Raw genomic sequence first — 23,493 nt, 5'->3', positions numbered from 1 at the left:
AATGAGACCACTGTAATGTAAATTGTGACCCGGAATACAGATCTGAACAACTTACAGTACTATAAGTCAGTATTGTTCTCAACTGTGGTCCTGGAGACCCATACTATTCAATGTTGTCCATTCTAACAGTGTTCAATTGCATTCCCCTGGTGTTTGGCCCAAATAGGTTCCTGGTCAGGCTGCTTAGAATACAAACCAGCAAATAGCAGTCCTGTGGGTCCACAGGGGCCAGAGTTGAGAAGCACAGGAAGAAAGTAATAATGGCCTAAAAGGTGTACAGATGCCAACGGTACCTGGTAAAGATGGTGCCTTTCTGTCTTGGCTTGCATAGTTGGATTAATATCAAAAGGTGCAAAACTATAAAGCTTGCGTTGCATTACAGAAATGCTAGCATCATGGTGTAAAATGTTACATTTGCAGAGTGCATGGTTCAAGAAATGAAGCAAAATATAACATTGTGGGGGGAAATAACAGAGAAATGGTCAAATCAGGACACAAAATAGCATAATAATATGATAATGTCATATAATCTGGAGATGCACAAATATGGCATCTAAAGACGGCACAATATATGAAAGCCACAGTCAAATATTGATTCTTAATTTATAAGTGAAAGTAAAATGAACACTGAAAGTGTAAAATTAGATTCCATATTTGACTGTGTGTCACGCTACATGAGAAAGCGTTTCCATCCTTGCTTTGATTCGCTCACCTTGCTCATCTTGCTCTTGCTGTCAGCGGTGAGGAATGACATGTTATTGATCTCATTCATCACCACAAAGTTCTGCTCCTCTCGCTTGAAATTCTGAGCAAACACGAGAAGTACAGAGAGAGAGAGAGAGAGAGAGAGAGAGAGAGAGAGAGAGAGAGAGAGAGAGAGAGCATGAACTGTGGTGGACAGTAACCAAGTACATTTACTTGAGTACAGTTAAGTACATTTTATGACAACATGGAAGTGGACCTTTTAGAATTGATTGATTGATTGATAATTTTATTAGTCAAAAATGGAGAACAGTACAAGTATAGTCAATACAATTGAAATGTAGTACAGTACAAGTACAGTTAAACACCCTGCCTAAAAGGAACATCTCAAATAAGACCTTTTACGGTCTTTAGAGCCCTCTGAATTTAATTCATGGACATAATAAATAGCAAGCAAAGGAAATATTAGGAAAGGAAAGTAACTTATTTGACTATTTTTGAATGGGAGTGATTGTACTTTTACTTGAGTACAGACAGTGCTGTGTTCTACTGTATGTGATACGGGGTCTACTCAGTATACTGTGAAGAAAAATATTAGAAAAAGCGCATGCCCACGTGAACCTTTCAAAGTAGCGTATCTGATAGGCATTATGCACTGGCGTATGCGCTGGCCACAGGAATAGCCACGCAACGTAGATTATAGTATGCCCTCAAAAGAATTCTAGAACTAGGGTTACCAACCGTCCCGTAAAATACGGGATCGTCCCTTTTTTGGAAACTAAAAGACGTGTCCCGTATTGAACTGAAACGGGACGCTCTTTGTCCCGTATTTTAAGGTTGGGGGATAAATATGAATGACGGGATGATTTAATTGAGAAATGACAGCGATTCTGCCTGTCAGAGAGCTTCCACTTCCACTCTGCTCTCCTCTGAGACGACAAGTGCTGCATCCCATTGCTGTGAGAGGCGCTGCACTGTTTGTAAGCAGCTGATTGGCTTATTAACACAGTGTTGCTAAGACACAGTCTCCGCCCCCTACACACTCCCTTCCCAAGCATGAGCTGTAGCTTCACTCCACAAGTTGCCTGCGAGAGACGATACGAGTGCGTGCGAGCGACCATACGACAGTGCTCGGCTCAGAACATTGTTTAATGTCTTAAAAAAAACGTGTGCCAGAAGATTGTGTACAAACATATTAGACATGAATCTATGATAGGTGATAGGCTAAACAAAAAGGTGAAAAAGCAGGCAAGCAACAGAAAATAAGCCATGGATATTGGTATTCCTGGGAACACTACAGTAATCTTGTCTGCCAACTAAAGCGACCCCAGACAGGCTGGTATGTGAAATAAGCATGCGTTGATTTTGTTTTTAAAACCTAATGGTTATTGCTGTATGCCAATATGATTAAAATAGTGTTGGGTAACCAGAGAGTGGGCACATTAGGACCAGGTAGACCTAGGCGATATGTTTTGGAAAATTGAGAGAAATACAATATAGGACTACACTACATGATTTTAAGGTAATAGGTTAGCTGGCCCAAAGACACCCGAATTAATATTGTGAAAGGAAAAATATGATTTAATAGAGGAAAATACCCGTTTTAGCCAATTTATAACCAAAAATATCCGATTTTTCGCCCCAAAGACACCCGAATTAATATTGTGAAAGGAAAAATATGATTTAATATAGGAAAATACCCGTTTTAGCCAACTTTATAACCGAAGATATCCGATTTTTCGGTCTCCTTAGATTTTTCGGTCTCCTTAGAAAGTGTCCCGTATTTGAAACTCTGGGAGTTGGCAACCCTATCTAGAACACACCACTGAGTACAGATTTCCAGTACTTTAAACCACCCACCATCCCCCCAGAAATGTTAACCCTTAGTATACAGTAGATGTCACCTTCTCAGCCAAATGGGTATACTCACATGGGACTTGGACCAGAATATGAATACTTCTCCCACCATTCGAAACAGCTCTTCAGCATCTGGGTCCGGGCACGTCAACCACCTTGCCCTGTCATTGGACAAAATCACACCAGGAATCATTTCAAGTTCAGAATTTTTACTTTTGTTACCCAGAGCAAAGAAACGCTGTGTTGATCAAATGCTAATTTCTCATTGTCTTAAATCATTGTATTTATTTATTTTTTAAATAAATTTTTTTATTTATTTTTTATTTATTTAAGGCTATTTAGGTTTTCTTTCACAAATTATTTATGGAATGAAAACTTTCACTTGTTTGTCCCTCTGGGGACCTGCAGGGGTCCTTGGCAGCATAAGAATAGTTAACATTTAACCTTTTTATCCATTTACAGTATACGTTGGGTATTCAAAAATAGCAGCTCTACAAGCTCACAGCACCTCACTTCGTGCCGAGCTTATACATCTACTATTTTAGATTTTTACATAAATCCCCCTCCTGGCACAAAACATTTTCAGATGGTGGGATCTGCGGCCAAATGTATATCAATTTGGGGGTCCTTAGCAAGAAAAGGTTTGAGGAAAACTGCTCCACAGTTAGGGCTGTCACGATATGACATTTTACACGACGATTAATTGTCACTCAAATAATTGGCGATTAACGATTTAATTGTGTATTTGTCGTTGATAATTAGATTTCTGTTTGGCTTTTAGGCGTTGAAGTTGCATATGGTAGATATGACACATAACTTAAATATACAAATACATTACATATACATATATACATATTTGACAACTTACTACTTAAAAAATAACATTGATAGTGGAAATAGCCGATCTACAAGCTCACAAAGCGCCGCGATGCGACGCGTTGTGAGCTTGTAGTTCTGCTATTTCCACTATTTTTTTACTTAAAAAAAATATATGAACTTTTTTCAACATGGAAACGATTATGACGATTATGAAAAAATAATCACGATTATGTAAAAATAAAATCACGATTAGACGATTATGTAATAATTGTGACAGCCCTATCCGCAGTACCTGTTGTTGTCCACGTAGCGGATGAGCAGAGGGTACAGGGCGTACAGGTCTCTGCAGAGCACGGCGAACTCGTCCCGGATGGTGCCGTCCTCCTCGTCGCACTCCGACTTGCCCTCCATGCGCAGGTGGTCCTCCTCGGCCACCACCTTCCCCGTGCGCTTCTTCAGCTTCTCCATGGTGGGGATGAAGTGGGACTTGAGCATCTCCGGCTTTGCCCTGCTCACGATGGGCTGGGAGAACACTGGGAGGAAAGAGGGGGACGTCGTCGGGAGGACAAAAACACTGTGCATGGTGTATGACAGTGTTTCTCAAACGGGGGTACGTGTACCCCTAGGGGTACGCGGAGGTACTGCAGGTGGTACTCAAGAAAATACCCCCAAAAAAGACATATTATTCATAGTTAAAGAAGGAGGGGAAAAACATTTACTGTTATGTTTAATGATGACACATGGAGAAATTGGTGTGAGCCTTATAGTTGCAACCCCAAATTACATCGTACCAGGCACCTGTGATGTGCTTGAAAGTTTTAGAGAATATTGACAACTGGACTGAAATGTTTTGGCCACGGTGTTGAAAATAAACCTGCTCAGTGCTCAGGAGGCACCGTTTGAAACTCTTTCACTCCATTTCTTATTTGTGATTTTATATTCTTGAAATGAGGGGTTTATCATAGCATTATATAGGCTTACCACTATTTATGTTTTTTAAAGGGGGTAGGTCTACTTGGATTCAGAAATCAGGGAAAGGGGGTACTCAAGCCAAAAAAGATTGAGAAACACTGGTGTATGATACACTGTGGTGGAAGAAGGATTGATTTTACTATTTTCAAAAATAGCAGCTCTGCAAGCTCACAAAGCGTCACATTGTGACGGTGCGACGCATTGTGAGCTTGTGGATTGTTTATTTTTGAACAGACAAAGTATAACATTGGTCTTAATTGTACAGATGTTTTGTAATAATATGATTCTAGATAAAGTAAATTGTAACTAGTGTTTTCAAACAATTGTAGTAAAGTCAAAAGTCAAAATATTTGCCTCTGAGAGTGCAGAAGTATGTAAGGGATAAATACTGGCTCCGCGGGGTTTGTCCATATATAACATCCCGACGGACTGTTCGAAGGGATGTTATATATGGACAACCCCCAAGGAGCCAGTATTTATCCCGCTTATTAACCGGCTACTAAATAAAATTTATAATTTGACTCAAAACAAAGTATTTCCTTGTTTACAGATGGCTGGAAGTGTTCCACAAGTGTTGCGCTGGGTGTGTCCCCCTAGCGCGACACGGTCGCCTTGGAAAACAAGGAAGTGCTGATTAGATAGAATCCATTTTACTGATACTACGTTGTCTATTTCTCGCTTGAAATATTTTTAAAAACATTCTTGAGAGCAACGTTTAGTTCTAAATGTCGCTGTGTGGTTGTTTACATGGCTGACATGTTGGATACAGCACAAGATTCACGCAGTGCAGCTTGACTGCAGCAGGTGCTCTGAGTCTTTGATTAGGCAGCGGTCTGTTATAGAGCGGAGCGGTCTGTTATCCAGAAATAACAGACCGCTGATTTCAGCAACTGACCAATCAGAATCAAGCATTCAAACAAGCCGGGTAATAAATGGTAATAAAACATGGATATACTCAAGTAAAGTAAAGTTCTACCCCACCACCCCCAAAAGAAAGTACAGGTACGACACAAAGAAACGTCATTAAAGGTGGTCCCTCACCAGCCAGCCTCTTCATCCAGGAGGCCTCGTCAATACCCAGGTTATTGACCACGATCTTCATGATGCTGCCCAGCAGCTGGTTGAGGTGTTCCGAGGTGACGTCTGTGCATATGCGGCCCTCCAGCTCGGGCAGGCACTCCACTCCCCTCTCCCACCAGCGGGGCAGGTAGTTGCACAGCATGGGCAGGGTGATCTCGATGACGTGGGGCATCTCGGTGTAGCGAGCGCCCGACTCCGCCAGGTCCCCGATCTCCTTCAGCAGGGTGTCCAGCTCCGGGATGTCCGGACACAGCTCCTGGACCTCGTTGGGAAGGCCCAAGACTTTGGGGAAAGGGATGGGGACGATATGAAAATGACATGTCACGGTTGTTTTGGCAAAAATAATTGCGTTTAACGATATTATCGCAATAAAAAACTTGTTTTTTAAAACTTAAAATGGCACAGCATCTTTTTTAACAACTTGAACCCCCAGCATCCCTATTCTGGGGGGGAACATTCGCCAAAAATAGCCGATCTAAAAGCTCACAACACGTTGCAACGCGCTGTGAGCTTGTAGATCTGCTATTTTTGCTGAATAGATTTGTGAGGGGTGAAATAAGAGCGCACCAAATGCATTCTTTACCTAAGTGGTACTGGATTTGCAGCTCAACAAAAGCCCATTCCTAGGACAATTTCACGATAAATTAAAATCTCCACAACACGGTTATTGAGAGTGTTTTTTATCACCATAAACGATAATGACGATTATCGTCCCATTTGGGGATCATAACGGAGAGAGAGAGTAGAAGAAAACCCACATTCATGAGCAATGGTTTCTTTTTTTATTCTGTTGTTTTCTATTCATGTGCTATTTGTACAGTGTGTCAGTGATCGTGTTTGTTATGTTGTCGCCAAGGACGTGCTGGCCATTGGGAAAAGCGGGACAACTCCCGAACGGCCGGTTCATTCCCGGCCGGTCCAGGCCGGCAATTAGGAAACAATTAAACTGTTTGCTCAAAAGTAAAAATTAAACTGTTTGCACAAAAGTAGTGAAAACAGCAGATCTACAAGCACACAACGCCTCGCACCGCGAGGCGTTGTGTGCTTGTAGATCGGCTGTTTTCACTAGTCTAAATCATTTTTAAAATGATAAATACAAAACAAACGGTTTTGGACATAAGGTTTCCACCCGACAACGACAAAATATAACTCATGTAATTGGCCCACTGGCTTGTCACTTGTCATGATCTGAAATGGCAAATCTTTGAGTAGCAGCAGCGCTATAGAGACTAAGAGATCTCTCTCTCTATAGCACGCAATGAGGGCCTCTACAACTCTTTTTCCCGGGCTGAATCAGGGGCCCAGCACGTCCCTGGTTGTCGCTATTGTGAAGTGAGGATAAGATAAGCGCTCACTGGCTCTTTCCCTGGGAGTCTTGGTGGTGTACACAGAGAAGGCATTGAACTCATTCAGATGGGGCTCCAGGAAGGCCACAGGCATGGCGGCTGCAAGGTGAGCAAGACACTCTCCCACAGCCGGCCTCTGTCTAGAAAGTTAAAGAACAAGTTCAAAGTGAGGTACGTAGGTACAGTAAGTAAGTATGTAAATAAGTAAATAAATAAAACTACTTCAGTGGTTTATGGCTGGTCAAACTGGTCTCTAACTAGGGCTGTCACAATTATTACATAATCGTCTAATCGTGATTATTTGACATTATCGCAACTATTTTGTCATAATCGTCATAATCGTGAATGTTGAAAAATGTCCGAAATAGTGGAAATAGCAGATCTACAAGCTCACAACGCGTCGCATCGCGACGCGTTGTGAGCTTGTAGATCGGCTATTTCCACTATCAAAGTTATTTTTTTAAGTAGTAAGTAAATGACTGTAATTTCTTTGTATATTTAGGTTATGTGTCATATCTACCATGTACAACTTCAAAGCCTAAAAGCCAAACAGAAATGTAATTATCAATGACTAAAAACACAATTAAATCGTTAATCGCCAATTATTTGAGTGACAATTAATCGTCATGTAAAATGTCATATCGTGACAGCCCTAGCTCTAACCTATCAAAAAGTATTTGTTTCTGTCCACCATACAGTATAGAAACAGCTGCAATAAACAGTAGATTTTCACTTGGGTGTACAAGCAGCAAGGCCAAAGAGGGGTTGGGGAGGCAAGCGTAGTATGTATAGAGCACCTAAAGTCCATTCAAATTCCCAGCAAGCCGGGTTGCCATGGCAAGATTAAAAAGTGTCTGTAGTGTGGAGGCAATCCATGTGCAACGTTCGGACTCACCTCTCGACACATGGATTCTTGACTGTTCCCAGAGAGTAGATGCTACACATGATGCGATAGCATGACATCTGCAGATCATCCACTGTATGCAAGCAACAAAGACAGCTTTTGTTAGCCATACCACAAGAAAGAGTATATGGTCAGTCACAGCATCAATAACCGTAACCACTTGAACCCCAATTGGGGACCCATTCGGTAAAAATTGGTTATTTCTTTTTTTGTGCAGAAAAGCAAACTCGGTTTGGCTCGTCTTCTTTCTTAGTCCACTTCATATTTAAGTGAAGAGATTTGGAGCAGACCAAGTAGGGTGCAAAGCTGCCCCTGGTCAAGTAGGTAAATGAATTCACTGAGAGCTTAAGTGGTAAACAGTATACAGGGACACGACTCACGCATGACATCATCTCCAAACATGTGCTGAGCGATGTGGTCGAAGAGGGAGGTGAGAACCGGGAGCAGGGCAATGGTGGTGTAGTTAATGTTCTGGGACACACCTTTCACTTGCTTTAAAAAGAAACAAAGAAGGTCATTCAAATTACTCTCATATCTAAAGAGAGAGACTTGATTACAAAGTTACAAAACAAAGTATATATACACAATACAGAAAACAATATCTGCATTTTATTACATTAACTGAAACGCCCCCTATTCTGGGTGGAACATTTGTCAGAAATAGTAGATCTACATACAAGCTGTGTGTAAGGACTTTTAGGCAAGTAACTATATGGTTCTGTGATTTCTGAATGCTTCAAGCACTGGATGATTCCATCATAGACCCAGAGGTTGAGTTAATTATACCAACACATTCACCTTTGACTGGGGGCTATGCCCCCCAGTGTAATACCCCACATCATCCTGTTACAAAATAATCTTCTCGCCAAGATTGCGAGGGACAGAGAACTCTGGCTGTCATCCAAAATTCATAGACCCTGCCTAGTTGGGGTCCAAGTGAAGACCATCCCAGATCTGAGGGGGATGCCTGCTTTGGGATGCCTGAGTTTGGGAAATGATTAACTAGGTGTCTATTAGTGCAGAAGGATTTTCATACCACTGGCTTGTAATAGGGCCATCTTGTAAATATCTGAGTGGCTAGGGACCCAAAAGTTGCCCATAAACACTATGGCAATTCAGGCCCAACTAAACTCCACTAAACACACAATACAATAGAAAGACATAGATCTCCTGGTAGAGATACTGCTAGACCACACTGGCAGTTATCCGTCATGTAAAATGCCGAAATATGTACGCATTGGGTGGAGAGTGAGTAGTAGTGATCCTGTTACACAGGATTTTCAACCTGGGTAAGCGTAACTAGGGTACAGTAGGTGATTTAAGTGAAAAGCCATAGGCCTATGGCTGGAGGCGCCGGTTAAGCCTAATGCAACCTGACAGTGAGTCGTGGGTTCCGTTCCTGAGACGTAGTTGGGGCGAATCCGATACTTCCGTGACCACGAGAGCAAAGATCCGTTTTTCAGTGGTTTTGTCAACTATGAAGGTTAAATAACAAATTGAGCTCCCATGTCCCTCGCAAAAACGCGGGCAAAATGTTTGACAGCTAGGGTAATTTTCAGTCTCATTCACTTACTATAGGAAAAAATGACTCCCAAAAAAATCTGCTTTAAGTTGGATGTGAGGGGTCAAACTAGGTTTTTTTTTTAATTATTCTGAATCCATTGCAAGCATTTGTTTTGCATGAAAAACATTCCTTGGGCTAAAAACGGACCCAAAAAGACTGAAAAGTGATGACTCATCACTAATCCATAGTTTTGTTGGCCGTTTTTAGCCCAAGGAATGTTTTTCGTGCATAATTAAAAAACCCTAGTTTGACCCCTCACATCCCACTTAAAGCAGATTTTTTGGGAGTCATTTTTTCCTTTATGGTAGTGTATAGTAAGTGAATGAGACAATTACCCTAGCTGTCAAACATTTTGCCCGCATTTTTGCGAGGGACATGGGAGCTCAATTTGTTATTTAACCTTCATAGTTGACAAAACCACTGAGAAATGGAATTCGCCCCAACTAACGGATGAGGCGATGACCTTTGCTGCGTGTCACTCCCTGTTTAATGTACTATCCAAAATAAAGGCAGAAAATCCCCCAAAGATATAAACTGTATATTTAAAGAAAAAGCCATATGGCTTTCCAGCCATGGATAAGGAAGACACCAGTAGATTCAGCTGTAAAATACTTAAAAGTACCTGATTGCCTTTAGACACTTTGCCCAGTTTGAGGTTTTCCACCATTTTCTCAATGTCATCAGCAGCACTCTCAAAGAATGACCGCAACCCTGCCTTCACAATCTCAGGCCCAGATTTCATTACTGTCCTATAATCATTAAAAAAAAAGTCCAAGTAAATGTAATACACATTTCATGCATGTATATTAAATCTGCATTATTATAAGCTATAGTAATCTGTAGCAAAATGACTTTACCTTGCATCCAATGATCGTGCAAGAATGTGAAGACAATTAATAATTGCTGAAGCATCCGTTCCTGCAAAGATCACACCACGGACCGTAAACAAGTGCAGATCAATGTCATTTTGTAGAAGTGCGAGTAGAATTCAAAAGGCGATCGACATAGACAAGAGGACAAACAGTTGGAAAGTTTCTGTCTTACCAAAGAGAGAAACTCTCTGTCTCACCAGAGCGGACATTTTACAGAAGATACTATAGAAGGAAAGGAAATGGAAAGGAAAGGAATGGAAAGGAGAAGAAGTTTAAGGAAATCAAAGCTAACAGAAAAGGGCAAAGTAAAATGAGGAAAATGTGAAAACTTGTGCGTGTTGTGCGTATGTTTTGTATATACCTAGCAATCATCTCCTTTTCCTTATTGGAGGAATGGCCTCCACTCCCCAGAACTTTAGCAGGTGTGGACAGGAAGTAGAGACAGTGGTTCTTAAAGTACTGGTTGATCAGAGGCAACAGGATCTGAAAGACAGAGAGAAAGTCCGATTTACACTTGGTCACGAGATGGTATCGCACTGCGAGAATAGCCAACCTACAGTATGATAGGGCATTCAGGAATAGTGATTTTTAGTATTCGAAATATTCTACCTCAAAGTATTCGAATAGTCGAATATTCGACAGGACTGGCCAAACTGTCAAATATTAAGTAAGCAAGAGGCGAACATTACGAAAATAGCTGATCTACATGCTCACAACGCCTCGCAACGCGAGGCGTTGTGAGCATGTAGATCTGCTATTTTCACAATATTTATCTGCGGAACCGAGTCACATTAAATGTAATACCTACAAATCCAAGTGCTTGTCAGGGTGGGGGTCCCCAGTTCAAATATGTTTATTTTGGGGGTCACAGCCTAAAAAGGATTGAGAACCCCTGGTATAGAGCATTAACAAATTCATCCACCAGGGGCATTCTTATGACTTCCTATCTAGCCAAGCTTTATAAACTATATATTTTTTAAAGAGAAAAAAAAGAAAGAAAAAGAAGCGAATATTCAACTTCGGTGAACAACATCGAATAGTGACTTTGATATTCGAATATTCGAACATTCGAATATTTGAACATTCGAATATTTGGTGAATGCCCTACAGTATGAGCTCACAACACGTTGGGGATGCGATGTGCTGTTGTGAGCTTGTAGGTCTGCTATTCTCGGTCGTCTTTGGCGTGCGACATCGTCGTGCGACGGGACATACTTTTGGCTATATTGTGGGTCATGGGAATGAAGTGGCTCGCCAACACACAGATACTGGGCGATGTTCAACTCTCACCTTGGCAAAGAACTTGATTTCCTGCTCATGGGGAGACTTCTCCACCCGTCCACTGCTTACAACAGCCTCTGAGAATGGGACACATGGGAAAGTATTAGAACACTATATCAGTGGTTCTCAACCTTTTCAGGCCGCAACCCCCAAAATAAGCATATTTTAACTGGGGACCCCCCCACCCTGATGAGTACTAAGAGTTGAGCCATTACATTTTGTTTAACACGGTTCTATTGTGAAAATAGCAGATCTGATATTTTCACAATTTCTGCCTCTAATATTTGACAATTTGGCCAATGTTTAACTTGTCATTTTAGAGGTATTAAAAAGTCCTTAAATTGTCACTTTAGAAATGTTTAGATACCCTCTATACACTTAAACGTTATGTTGGTTTGTTTACTGTTCAGTGAGAAAACAATGTTGCACATTAAGTTCATCATCTGGGGACCCCCCAAAATAATTAGGGGGGTCCCGACCCACAGGTTGAGAACCACTGCACTATATCACTCACACACACACACACACACACACACAGTCACACACACACACACACACACACACACACACACACACACACACACACACACACACACACACACACACACACACACACACACACACACACCTCAGTTGCACACGCATATGCGTATATATGCCTACAAGTTGATCTAATTCTCCCAGAGTCGAGAATACCCAGATGAGCGATGAACTCCTGAGCGATCTCCATCCACTTCAACAGCTTCTGCAGGAAACCATACGCAAACCTCTTTTCAATGGACGAGATGTCACACTCCATATCTTTCAGGCCCCTGAAATCAAATTGAGATTATGTTTTAACCACATGGAACCCCAGCATTCCTATTCTGAGCACGTCAGAATTGGCGGAAATTCAATGAAAAATTAAGCAGGTGATCGGAAAAAACTAATCAAAAACATGTTGCTTTTATAGTGCTGCAAATACAGAAGTGAGTTTTTCAGATAAGAAAGAATACCGGCTAACACTTTACTTAAAGGACACCTCTATAGCCTTGCATTTGTAATGCACTTGTTATGAATGTTAATCATAATGCCTTATAAGCTGAGTTATTACTAGCATATTACTAACCTTTTCCAGCAGCTAATAACAAACAAATCATATGTTTTCTGTCATCACTGTCACAAACAAATAATTAAATAACTGGGGAATGAATTAGAGTTTTCAATTGATGGTTTGTGGAACAGAATGAACAACATGTCCCCTGATGTTTAAAAATGATGAGATTGATGTATGGCTTTTGTTACATATGCAGTAGGAGACACGATGACATAACCACTTTCATTCAATCAGCCAGAGCGGAAATTTTGCCATTAAATAATCAGCTTACATAATATGTAACTCACTCTAATCATATGTGGATTATGTAAATAGGAGGAATAGTGTTGTCATCCGCGACTGCTGAATTGTATTGTCTTGGTGAACATTAATTTTCTAAAATAGTATGCACCTCCTGTGGACGAGTGTGACAAGCCTGTTTTATAACTAATTTTGATTTGATTCCCTGTGAAACGATATGACATTCCCATCACTTTAATGACCCGAAACTACCATATTATGAATCGATGGGGTGCGTTGATGATATAAGCATGTTCGTCCAATCCACTATGCACGCACGCAAAGAGCTGATTTGAATTACTTTCAACATTATCGGCTTAAATGTAACTCATTCTAATCACACTTTGATGCTTTGAACAGCGGAACTGCTACCATCTGCTGGATAAAAACATGATGAAGCTGCTCAGTGGTTGTGTACCTCTAGTGGTGTACAGTAACTACTGTATTTAAGTAAAAAGCAAAACAAACATTGGTACCTGTTTATTTTTAAGGTAATTGATGGGACTTTACCATTATATCCTTAAATCGCTGCTGGATTGGAATCCTGTGACATATAGGACACGTTCTAGTGACTGGCTGACACTAAAGGTCAGCAAAACAAACACTGAATCAGGGAAAACAGCCTTTTGCTTTAATGCTCCAACCGCTTGGAATGAGTTGCAAAACAATTTCAAGATATGTTCTCCCATAACTTACGGTCATTTTAAATCGTTGATAGTAGATCTGCCCACAAGTGTCTGCGACTGTTTCTAAACTTGTTTTGTGAACTTTGATTGTACATACTGTTTTTTTTTTGTGAATATTGATGTATCTCGATAACACTGCAAATGAGGGCAACCTCAATGTTTTTCGAGAATAAATAAAGGTTTGAATGAATGAATGAAGTATATTTCAGAGTTACTTTTACTTTACTTGAATACTGTAATATGTCTTTAATATGTACTTTATAAAGTACCTGTACTCCACTACACTACATACGGTACACTACACTACAGTGACAAATAATGTCCGTTTTACTCAACTACAATTATTAGGAAACATTAGTTACTAGTTACTATCTAGATTTAGATTCTTAATACAACAAAACATACCACTGAAGCCCTATTTTATATTTTGTCTATTCAAAAAATAGACATGGATTCAGTATTCGTTTTAACTTAAATAATTTAAGAAACCTGGTGTTCGTTGCTGTCGGGTGTCCAAAAATGTTACTGTTCAGGAAAACGGTCATTTAATATTTATAAAACACACAAAGAGACCTACCCACTTTCAGTTTCAATTTCAAAATGTTTCAAAAATAGCAGGTCTACAAGCTCACAGTGGCGCGTTGTGAGCTTGCAGATATGCTATTTCCAAAACCTTTGCGCGACACTTAATTTTTGTCATTACGAAGATTCTGCCTGACATCAACGACATCCAGGTTGACAGAGGAATGGCATCATCATCATCATCATCATCATCATCATCATCATCATCATCATCATCATCATCATCACCTGGTGACAGAGTATCCATTCAGCTGAAGGAATTTCAGCAGCTCGTGGGATTTCTCTCGATCTCGTGCCTTTTCCTTTGCAGTCAGGGTGTCGTATGGCACCAGCAAGGGGTGAGTGCCTCCTCCTACACATAGCCAGGGAGCCCCAGAAGAGAATGATTTGTGTTGTTAAAAATGTAAACATCATTCCTAACACATCGCGACACGATGAGTTTGTGAACTTGCAGATAGGCTATTTTCGAAAAGCCTAGTATAAAGGTTTAAAGTGGTTAAACTTTCTTAATTTTGCTGGGGACCCACCCAAGGGACTCAGTGTGTGGGGGGGCCCCCGGAACCAACTTTGAGAACCACTGCTGTAAATTTCAAGTCATAAGTCTTTTTATTTCATTTTCACTTTTTAGCAATCCTTTTTCGCAATGCTTCTTATGCACTATTACTAATATGCACTGTTATTGAAGTAAAGTACCATATCTCTCACCTTTTGATTGCAGCTCCATTTTCTTCTTCCTTCCCCAGGTGTTGTGATAATTCTCTGCCAGCTGCTCAGCCATAGACTGGGAACCCAGGCAAAAATAGCACCAAAAGTTCAAGTTCAAATTATGTTAAGGGACCAAAATGGATTCCTCACAAAACACAATGCTAATGACCAAACTAGAAAACGACTTTGGTGTCACACCTGCAGGTCTCTTGAAAGCGCCATGTGGGAGATTTCAATGGGCTGAGGACTGTATCCATGGCTTGGGTCATAAGTAGCCTGAAAACACAAGACAATCAATACATGTATACAAAAATAGCCGATCTACAAGCTCAAAATGCGTTGCAGCCGACCACAGTCGACTTGTAGATCGGTTGTATAACGGTTGCCCATCGGCTATTTTCAAATGTGGTTAGTGTAAGTTTTGTAATAATAATCAATCTACAAAGTAACTAGCAGCTAAAGTTTTCAAATAAATGTAGTGAAGTAAAAGTACAATATTTGGATCCAAGATGTAAAGTATTGGACAAATTGAAAATAATCAAGTAAGGGTTAAATCGATCAAGTTAAACCAACACTCCAGATGTAAGTACTGTACCTGTGCAGTTTGTGAGATCTTTCGAGTAGAAGTCGGCTGCTTCTTCTTGTCGGTCTCCTCATCCTCCCTTGCTTTGTCAATCGTCCACTCCCATGCGAGCATGGCTTTGATGGACTCTTTGATGGGCCAACGGTAGATCTCTTTGTCCTACCACAGGAAAAGACGCTAAGATCAGACACCAACACAGAATGGATAGATGGCTCAGAAATCACCAATGGACACCACTGCTGCAGCCTCACCTTCTCAGAGAAGGTTTTATACGGTCGAAGCATGGGGTGGGTTTTCGCATTTTCGTCCAGCACCTCTCCATAGGACCAGTTATTCTGAATCTGAAATGATGTGACATGTTTGGCATGTTTACATACTGTACATCAACCAGCAGTCCAGCACTATACTGAGTTTCAAATAATAAAGCCAAACAAAACAAAGAAATAAAATGAAATGTAAGTGGACAAAAACAAGCTAAGACAGAAACACCACAACAGTGTCGGTATCAGGAAGAATGTTTCGTGCTGTTAAAGGGGTTACTCAGCTGGAAAATGTTGTAGGGTACACTAGTAAAGAAGGTTTGAGAATCACTGAGCAATACAATTACGAGATTAAATAATTTGTATTTAGATTAAGTATTCGATCAACTGTCAACAGTCTGCTTACAGTCTGATTTCTATAATAGAAATCAGACTGTAAGCAGACTGTTGACAGTTGATCAAATGGACAGATATTATCAAGACAATGGACGATGTTGTACAGGTGTGCAGAGTACCAACTACCAACCATTTCCATTGTGGAATTATTATTATTATGGTGTCAACCATAAGAATAGTAATGCACTGATATTATGTATCAGTGCAAACAAGCAGGAAACATCCTAAGACTAACCTTTTCAAAAGCCCACTTGTCATGTGTGTATTCAGCATATTTGTTGATAAAGGGGTCCAACCTCTCAGGGATGATGGTACTGCAGTTTGGAGGTAGAATTACAATGCTTAGATCTTGTGTTGTCATATGCAGGGCTGAGCAATATACTGATGTATTGATATCGTAATGTGTGACTAGACTGGGATTTGGGGTTTTGTAACATTGTGATATGACATACCGGTAAGTGTTGTCTGGTTATCAATTAAGCCCTATAATATACTTTTAAAAGAAAATCAATAATAGAGAAAATAGCCAATGTGCTCTATATTGGTTACAATCACAATATCAATATTGAGGACTATAGTTCAAAAATATTGTGCTATTTGATTTGGTTCATATTGCCCAGCCCTAGTCAAATGTACCTACGGTAATACAAGCATGTCTTCACAGTTCTAAAGTAAACCTTTATGACAGTAAGATCTCACTTTGTGGTTTCTACTGGTTTAGGGTCAAAGTTCCCCTCTGCGTCAACCGAAGCCTTCTTCTCCGTCTTGGATGAGTAGCTGGCGTCAACGTAGTCAGGAGGTATCGCTCCAGCTATGGAGCAGATGCACGGCATGGCGATTTTGAATATCTCCGCGTCGAATTTCTGAAATCACATTAGCCACAAGTTACAGTTGGTGTACAGTAAGTCACATTTAATAAAAGTTCAAGCTCTATATTCCGATAGTAATGATTATAGCGTGTTTGTTCAGTAATGGAGGTGAGGTGACCGCATCTTTCCAGCTCTTTAGCAAATAGGAAATTCATTTTCAGGTTGGTTACAAATTCCATCCAGTCAGGAGAGAGTCGCCATTTATCAGCTTCAATTTTAAAGTGTTCCAGTTCTGGTCTGCTCATTTCTTTGTTTCATCACCAATTTCACTGGTTGTATCGTGTATGAGGTATCTCTCCTGATTGGAAAATAAATTGGTATCTCAACCTGAAAAAGTATTTTCTGTTTAGAAAGGAGCTGCAGAGACAAGGAGACCCCTGTTACTGAACACTCTAGTCTAGTCCAGATGGTTTGCAGATGGCATTACAATATGCTGAGCTACATGTATATATTGAAAAACAAGGTTTGGCATAGAAAAAGAGGTTCCCACCTTGTGTGCCAGCGACTCAAAGATTCCCCAGAACAGCTTGCGAGTCAAGTGCAGCTCCTCCTCTGACGAGACCCCGAAGTTAGCCCAGCCGTTGGGCAGGCAGTAATACTTCCAACAGCGCTCATAGTGATTGGTCAACAGCTGCATTATATGACAAAACCATCAATCAAACCACCACTGTATTAGGCATTGTACATTTTCCACATTAAACATTTTAACCCTGGCATTCTTGTTTCCATTTAGAACGGGTACACATTTTGTGTATCATTATTTTATGCTTTAACTATTGAAAAATAGCAGATATACAAGCTCACAGCGCGGCACCGAGTGCCGCGCTGCGAGCTCGTAGATCTGCTATTTTTGAAAAGTCGTGAACATTAGAATTTTGACCCGATTCTATAAGTGTCTTTTGAATCCTTCTAATTCTAGGCCTAAATGGGTTAAAGGCCAATATGCAAATATAAGATTTTAACAATTTTGTGGATGAGTCTATAACCATTTTCAGAATATTTCAGAATTATTTTGTGGTTAAATTAAGTGGCTCCAGCGTCTATCTTGCAGACAAATCAAACTGACATGCAATATTGTAACAAAACCAAATTCTTCTTTTGATTTTTACAATGGATAATATGGGCTACAACTGAAAACTAACAACCACAGAACAATACATTTGCATCATGTAAGGTGGCAGCATACAAAGTCATCCTACCTTCAGTGGCATCTTTGCGTACTCGTTGAGGATTGGCACATCAAATACAAGCCGCCTCAGCAGGTGCTGGAGCATGGATGGACGCAGGTGTCTAAGAAAAAGATCATAAAAACACTTCCTAAAATAAACTTCATTAAATCCATATTTTTGGGGAGCATGTTGAGACAAAATGTTCTTTCCTTGGACTGATAGAGCTTTTTAAGCAGAATGTCAAAAAAGAGGACAAATTACTGTGAGAGTAAACTGAAACAGACAAAAACTAAAACAAAAGACAACCCCTGGTACCCCAGGACTTTGCTGTGCTATTCTTTTAGCCTTTAGTGTCTGACTGCACCACATGCCGTTTACATTACTGACAAATAAAGTATTCAATCAATCAAATAGGGGGGGTCCCCAGCAGAATGGGTTAATATATACATTATAACTTTGAACCTATATCAGCCAATATTATTGGCCATTTGAAAAATAGCCGCTCTACACGCTCTCCAAAGTCAGGATGGGACCCAAAGGTCAGGCATCGATCGGGCTCTATAGTGAGGTTTAACATGAGCTCAAACTCACTTGCACAAAGCCATGAGGCACTCCTCAATGATGTCTCTCTGGGCCTTGGTGAACGCTCGTCCACGGGACAGCCGGTAGATGGTGTGTAACATGGAGTCTATCATGATGGCGCGGTGGTCGCTGCCAGCGAAGAGCGGAGCGCACTTGGTGATGAGCGGCAACACGGCAGAGCACAGGTACCGGTTCAGGGCCAGGGCCATCTCTGTCGTACTGAAGGCAACCTGTTACAAAGAACTCACTTTTATCTCAGATAATATTAGCTAACTTATTACCGGTAGCTGTATTATTGTCATGGCAATGGCCCCAAATTAATATGTATTTTGCCACAGACCCCCATTTGAAAAGATTCAAAATATGTTATACTGTATAAGGGAAGATTTAGTTTTTTCGAAAACAGCCCATCTACAAGCACACAACACGCTGTGAGCCATTTTCGATAGTCAAAAAATAAAATAGGTCTTAAATGTCTAAAGTTCATTCCTCATTTTGCTGGGGACCCCCTAAAACCCTCTCAAGGACCCCCTGGGGATTGCCGTAACACACTTTGAGAACTACTGGCAAGCAAGAAAGTTACGGGTCCCTTTGGAGTTTGTACACTCAGACTTAAATAAACACAGAGGATCTTACAGTGTAGATTGGGGTCCAAGAGATGTAAGACATTTTTCATCAAAAGGAGCTTCCATGGCCTCATCATGCATATCCAGGGATGTCGCACCAAATTCTTAGCCCTGTGTAGTGTGTACAAGGATTCACTGCGGGCCCCCCATGAATGTTCTTCACAGGGGGAGGGGGTTTAACCCATTTACTGGGAACGCATTATTACGCATTATTTTGTGCTTTAACTACTGAAAAATATCAGATATACAAGGTCACAGCGCAGCACCAAGTGCCGTGCTGCGAGCTTGTAGATCTGATATCTTTGAAAAACCGTGAAAAGTCTGAATATTTCAAATCCTTTTAAGGTTTTTTGAAAAACCTATGTTTCTATGTCAGTGGTGCTCAAACCTTTTCATGTGAAGGACCCCCAAAATCGCTTAGAAAATACATATATTCAAAGATTTGCACACATTTTCAAAACTTTTCAAAAATAGCTTGTATATCTGATTTTGTCAATAGTTAAAGCATAAAATAATTAAGGCCTCCTACACTTTTGGGCCTAGTAACTCCCCCTTGTGACGCCCCTGTGCATATCAAACTGAGGGGTCTTACCGTGTCCAGGGAGGCAGCGGCCCTCATGTCCGGCAGGAAGCCCACTTCCAGCACGTGCAGGAGGAAGTCCTGGTTCTCGATCCCGTACACTCTGTCCAGGAACAGCACCATGGGAGCCTTGTGGTCCGGCACAAAACTGGCCGACATCTTTGGCTCTACGATGCTGTTGTCTACACATACACATCACCACACAGGGAAGACATGGAGAAATACTGCTGTTGTCTACATACACATCAACACACAGGGAAGGGAAGACATGGAGAAATACCAAGCACAATAAAAATGCGTTTTGATTTCAAAGACTGACAAGTACAACTGCCTGTAAATGAAAGAGCAATATTTCCCCAGAGTAAACAGATACGCTCTATGAGCTCAGTGGTAAAACCTTCAGCACTTGTGCGGGGGACCCAGGTACGAATCTTGGGCTAGGACATGAACGTTACAGAGTACTAGGTCTGTACTATACTATTATGCTTTCCCCAGTGGTGTAAAGTAACTAAGTACATTTAAGTACTGTACTTAAGTACAATTTGAGGTATTTGTACTTTACAATACTTTTAATTATACTCCAAATCCAAATCCAGAATATTGTACTTTTACTCCACTACATTTATTTGAAAACATTAGTCACTAGTTACTTTACACTACAGTATAAATTATAATATTATACAAAAAAACACCCTATTTTATACCTTGGCAAATATCAGATCTACAAGCACCCCGACGTGTTGTAGATCTGCTCACCACACATCGATTTTTGAGCTGCAATTTCAGCCAAACGTTTGCCCCAGAATAAGGACACTAGGGTTCATTTGGTTAAGTACAGCGTTACAGTATTGTAAGGACAGTAAAAGTATGTCAGTGCGGTTGCGATTCTAAATGGACTCAAGTGGTCCCCAGCTTACCTTTTCCAAAAGCAGGGATCTGAACAGGGAGGCTGATGACCCCTACCAGGTCCTCAATGGGAACCAGAGAGCGCAGGATGGCCCTGATCCTCAGAGCCTCACCCTTACCAGCCTGGATCAACTGCAAGACCAACAACCAAATGATTTATTCTTAAATTTTTTATCCCACGATTTTTGTAACCCATTTTTTTCACCCGGTGCCAATTGCCTAAGCTGTAATCCTGGGCTCTGCTCTCCCTCTGCCAACCTGGGGAGGGCCCCGAACTGAGCTCATGCTTCCTTCAATGCATGAGGAGTGAGCAGGCCGCTTCTTATCACCTGACAGGGGGAGCTTCCCCGGTTGGACGTAGCGCGTGGAAGGAACACGTTATTCCAACCAGTTCCATTCCCCTCCATCAGGCGCCCCGGCTGGCCAGGGGGAGGCATTATAGAGACCAGGATTACTGCATGTTTTTGTGAGGGTATCTACCCTAGGAGACACGGGGAGAACATGCAAACTCCACACAGAAAGGCCCTTTTGCCAACCCCACCTAGGGTGTGGGCACTGATGACGCGGAGGAGGGAACACGCCCCCAGCACCCACAGTGTCCCCCGGCGGGAATCGAACCCAGGACCTTAAAAACCAAATGATTTAATGGCAGACCTTAGCAGAAGAAGTTTGCAATTTCATTCCAAAATCTAATATCCACACTACAGATTGAAAATGCCAAGGTCTGTCTGTGTGTCCATTTCCTGATAGGTGATGGTTTTGTGGTTGTCTGGTTTCCACCAGGCAACCACAATATCGTAACTGTGTCGGACAGAAACCTTGTTTCTCCAAGTTTCAAATTTGTATCATACATGACTGTCGCAGAAAAGTAGATCTACAAGCACACAGAAGATCGGCTATTTTCACTATCTTAATTCATTTTAAAATGATGAATACAAAACGAAAGGTTTTAGACATACAGCACAAGGTTTCCACCCGACAACGACGACATGGTATCTGACAGTGAAAGCTTCCATGCAGGAAGTTACCCACATGCATCTCCGGAGCACAGCGTCCCAGCAGGTCAATAAGGGCGGAGTAGAAGGACATGATGGCGTTCCCCAGGTGAACCTTGTTCTCCTCGTGCTGCTCCTCTCCTCCGAACCTACCGGGGAACACATACAGCAGTGGTTCCCGAGCCTTTTCATTTCAAAGGACCCTGAAGCCCCTCTTCCACCAGGGTTGAACCAGTTCAATTCTCTTTTTCCCGCCTAGTATTGAACCAGTTCAGAGTGTTTCCACTGAAAATGAATTGGTTCAGAGCCCTAAAATGTTGCTTCGGAACTGGAAACAAAAGAAATCAGCCAAGAATCTACAATGGAACCAGTTCTAGAACCAAAGTTCTTTTGGTGGAAAAGGGGCCACAGTTTGATATGCATTAGGCGTCAGACCCCATTTGATAGTTTTTCCCTCCTCTGAGACCCTAATCTACCCTGTAAAATCCTGTTAATCAACTCTGACTCACGTCTCTGGCACGAGAGGCCAAACACCTACTTCTCTAGCAAGAGGCAATCCCTGCTAGGCCTGGGGAGATATGGCACGAATGAGCTTGAGGCAGTACTACTTATCAACCAGTAGGTTGACAAGTCCTATCTGACCCCAGGGTCAACATTTCTCAATGGAGGAGTAGGAATTCCACCTCCAACCACTGCAGAAGTGCGTACTCTACTCTAAAGATTGGTTGAAATCATGTTTTATTCACCCTATAAGTTTAGGAAACATATAGGGTGTTATTGTAATAAGCGCTTATGATCTGAGCAAACGGTCAAAGCAAAGCTGTGGTCCTTACATGGGGAAGCGTCTGTCTTTCTTCACACTGGGGCCATCTCTGGCAGGATCCTCTGATATCTTGATGGCCTCTTCGATGGCAGCCAGCAGACCGTTCCCGCCCTCTCCTCTCAGCGCAGGGCCAAAGCACTCAGGCCGTCGAATCAGCAGGCGTACCACTACGTTGGCATTCTCCTCTACGCTCTCTCCTACAGGGGGCACAGAACCAAGCCTTTATCATGGTTTTAGATGGGGAAAGCACTCACACTGTCCCATCATTATGACAGAAGAAGAAGAAGAAGAAGAAGAAGAAGAAGAAGAAGAAGAAGAAGAAGGACAATATTGACCACTAGCATCACTATTCTAGGGCGAACATTCAAAATCAGATGATCTACAAGCTCTCTGTGAGCGTGTAGATCGGTTATTTTCGGCAAAGGGATTTGGTGTTGAGAGGAAAAAAGAGTGGACCAGGTAAAGAGCTGACCCTTGTCATGTTTAGTTGGTTTAAGTGGTGAACATTTTTACAGTGAGATAGAATTACAACTGACCGTTGACAAATACAGCAAAGCGAAGGAAGTCCAGATACTTCTCTCCACCACAAGGATTCCAACCAATGTCAGGATAGCCCTTAGACAGCAGCATTGGGCAGCTCTGAAGACCACACCCCGCTAGATACTTCACCACCTGGAGAAACAGTGAACAGATGACGATAACCTACTCTGTCATTATGAAACCTATAGAGAGCTATACTGTACCGGTATGTCTGTATCTAGTACTATGAAAACATATCAGTTTAAACCGCCTTTTTGTAACTTGACAATAATGTCATATGGACCTTAATCTGAATCAATAAAGGTGCATTGTGTTTTACCATCTCTAGGTCCTGCTCTTGCAGGGCCAATGCAAGCTCGTTGTTGTCAATGCAAGATGCTGCAGCCACATCCAGTGGAGTAGAGCCACGCATTCCTGAA

The 23,493-nt window shown here is 41.5% G+C and overlaps 1 protein-coding gene across 1 annotated transcript in view; it reads right to left on the bottom strand.

The window, feature by feature from the left end:
- LOC308304522 (ryanodine receptor 1-like) overlaps positions 1-23,493 on the bottom strand; it is a gene marked incomplete at its 5' end in the record, with an annotated part of 142,344 nt that overhangs the window by 57,151 nt on the left and 61,700 nt on the right. The window contains 29 exons of the mRNA XM_080749131.1: positions 713-805; positions 2,633-2,720; positions 3,671-3,911; positions 5,392-5,712; positions 6,786-6,916; positions 7,672-7,753; positions 8,061-8,172; positions 9,867-9,993; positions 10,102-10,162; positions 10,289-10,338; positions 10,478-10,599; positions 11,407-11,474; positions 12,094-12,209; positions 14,269-14,392; positions 14,746-14,821; positions 14,944-15,021; positions 15,341-15,487; positions 15,580-15,669; positions 16,220-16,298; positions 16,684-16,847; positions 17,344-17,484; positions 18,053-18,143; positions 18,614-18,834; positions 19,823-19,992; positions 20,728-20,848; positions 21,749-21,860; positions 22,545-22,731; positions 23,071-23,206; positions 23,394-23,488. Of these exons, the coding sequence (XP_080605257.1) occupies positions 713-805; positions 2,633-2,720; positions 3,671-3,911; positions 5,392-5,712; positions 6,786-6,916; positions 7,672-7,753; positions 8,061-8,172; positions 9,867-9,993; positions 10,102-10,162; positions 10,289-10,338; positions 10,478-10,599; positions 11,407-11,474; positions 12,094-12,209; positions 14,269-14,392; positions 14,746-14,821; positions 14,944-15,021; positions 15,341-15,487; positions 15,580-15,669; positions 16,220-16,298; positions 16,684-16,847; positions 17,344-17,484; positions 18,053-18,143; positions 18,614-18,834; positions 19,823-19,992; positions 20,728-20,848; positions 21,749-21,860; positions 22,545-22,731; positions 23,071-23,206; positions 23,394-23,488 (3,644 nt within the window). The remainder of the gene's footprint in view (positions 1-712; positions 806-2,632; positions 2,721-3,670; positions 3,912-5,391; positions 5,713-6,785; positions 6,917-7,671; positions 7,754-8,060; positions 8,173-9,866; positions 9,994-10,101; positions 10,163-10,288; positions 10,339-10,477; positions 10,600-11,406; positions 11,475-12,093; positions 12,210-14,268; positions 14,393-14,745; positions 14,822-14,943; positions 15,022-15,340; positions 15,488-15,579; positions 15,670-16,219; positions 16,299-16,683; positions 16,848-17,343; positions 17,485-18,052; positions 18,144-18,613; positions 18,835-19,822; positions 19,993-20,727; positions 20,849-21,748; positions 21,861-22,544; positions 22,732-23,070; positions 23,207-23,393; positions 23,489-23,493) is intronic.

Source organism: Nannobrachium achirus, assembly GCF_963921795.1.
Source record: "Nannobrachium achirus genome assembly, chromosome: 19".
In the NCBI taxonomy this organism is placed as follows: Eukaryota; Metazoa; Chordata; class Actinopteri; order Myctophiformes; family Myctophidae; genus Nannobrachium; species Nannobrachium achirus.
The sequence above is the reverse complement of the archived record's forward strand: the minus strand, read 5'-3'. Positions and strand labels throughout refer to the sequence as shown.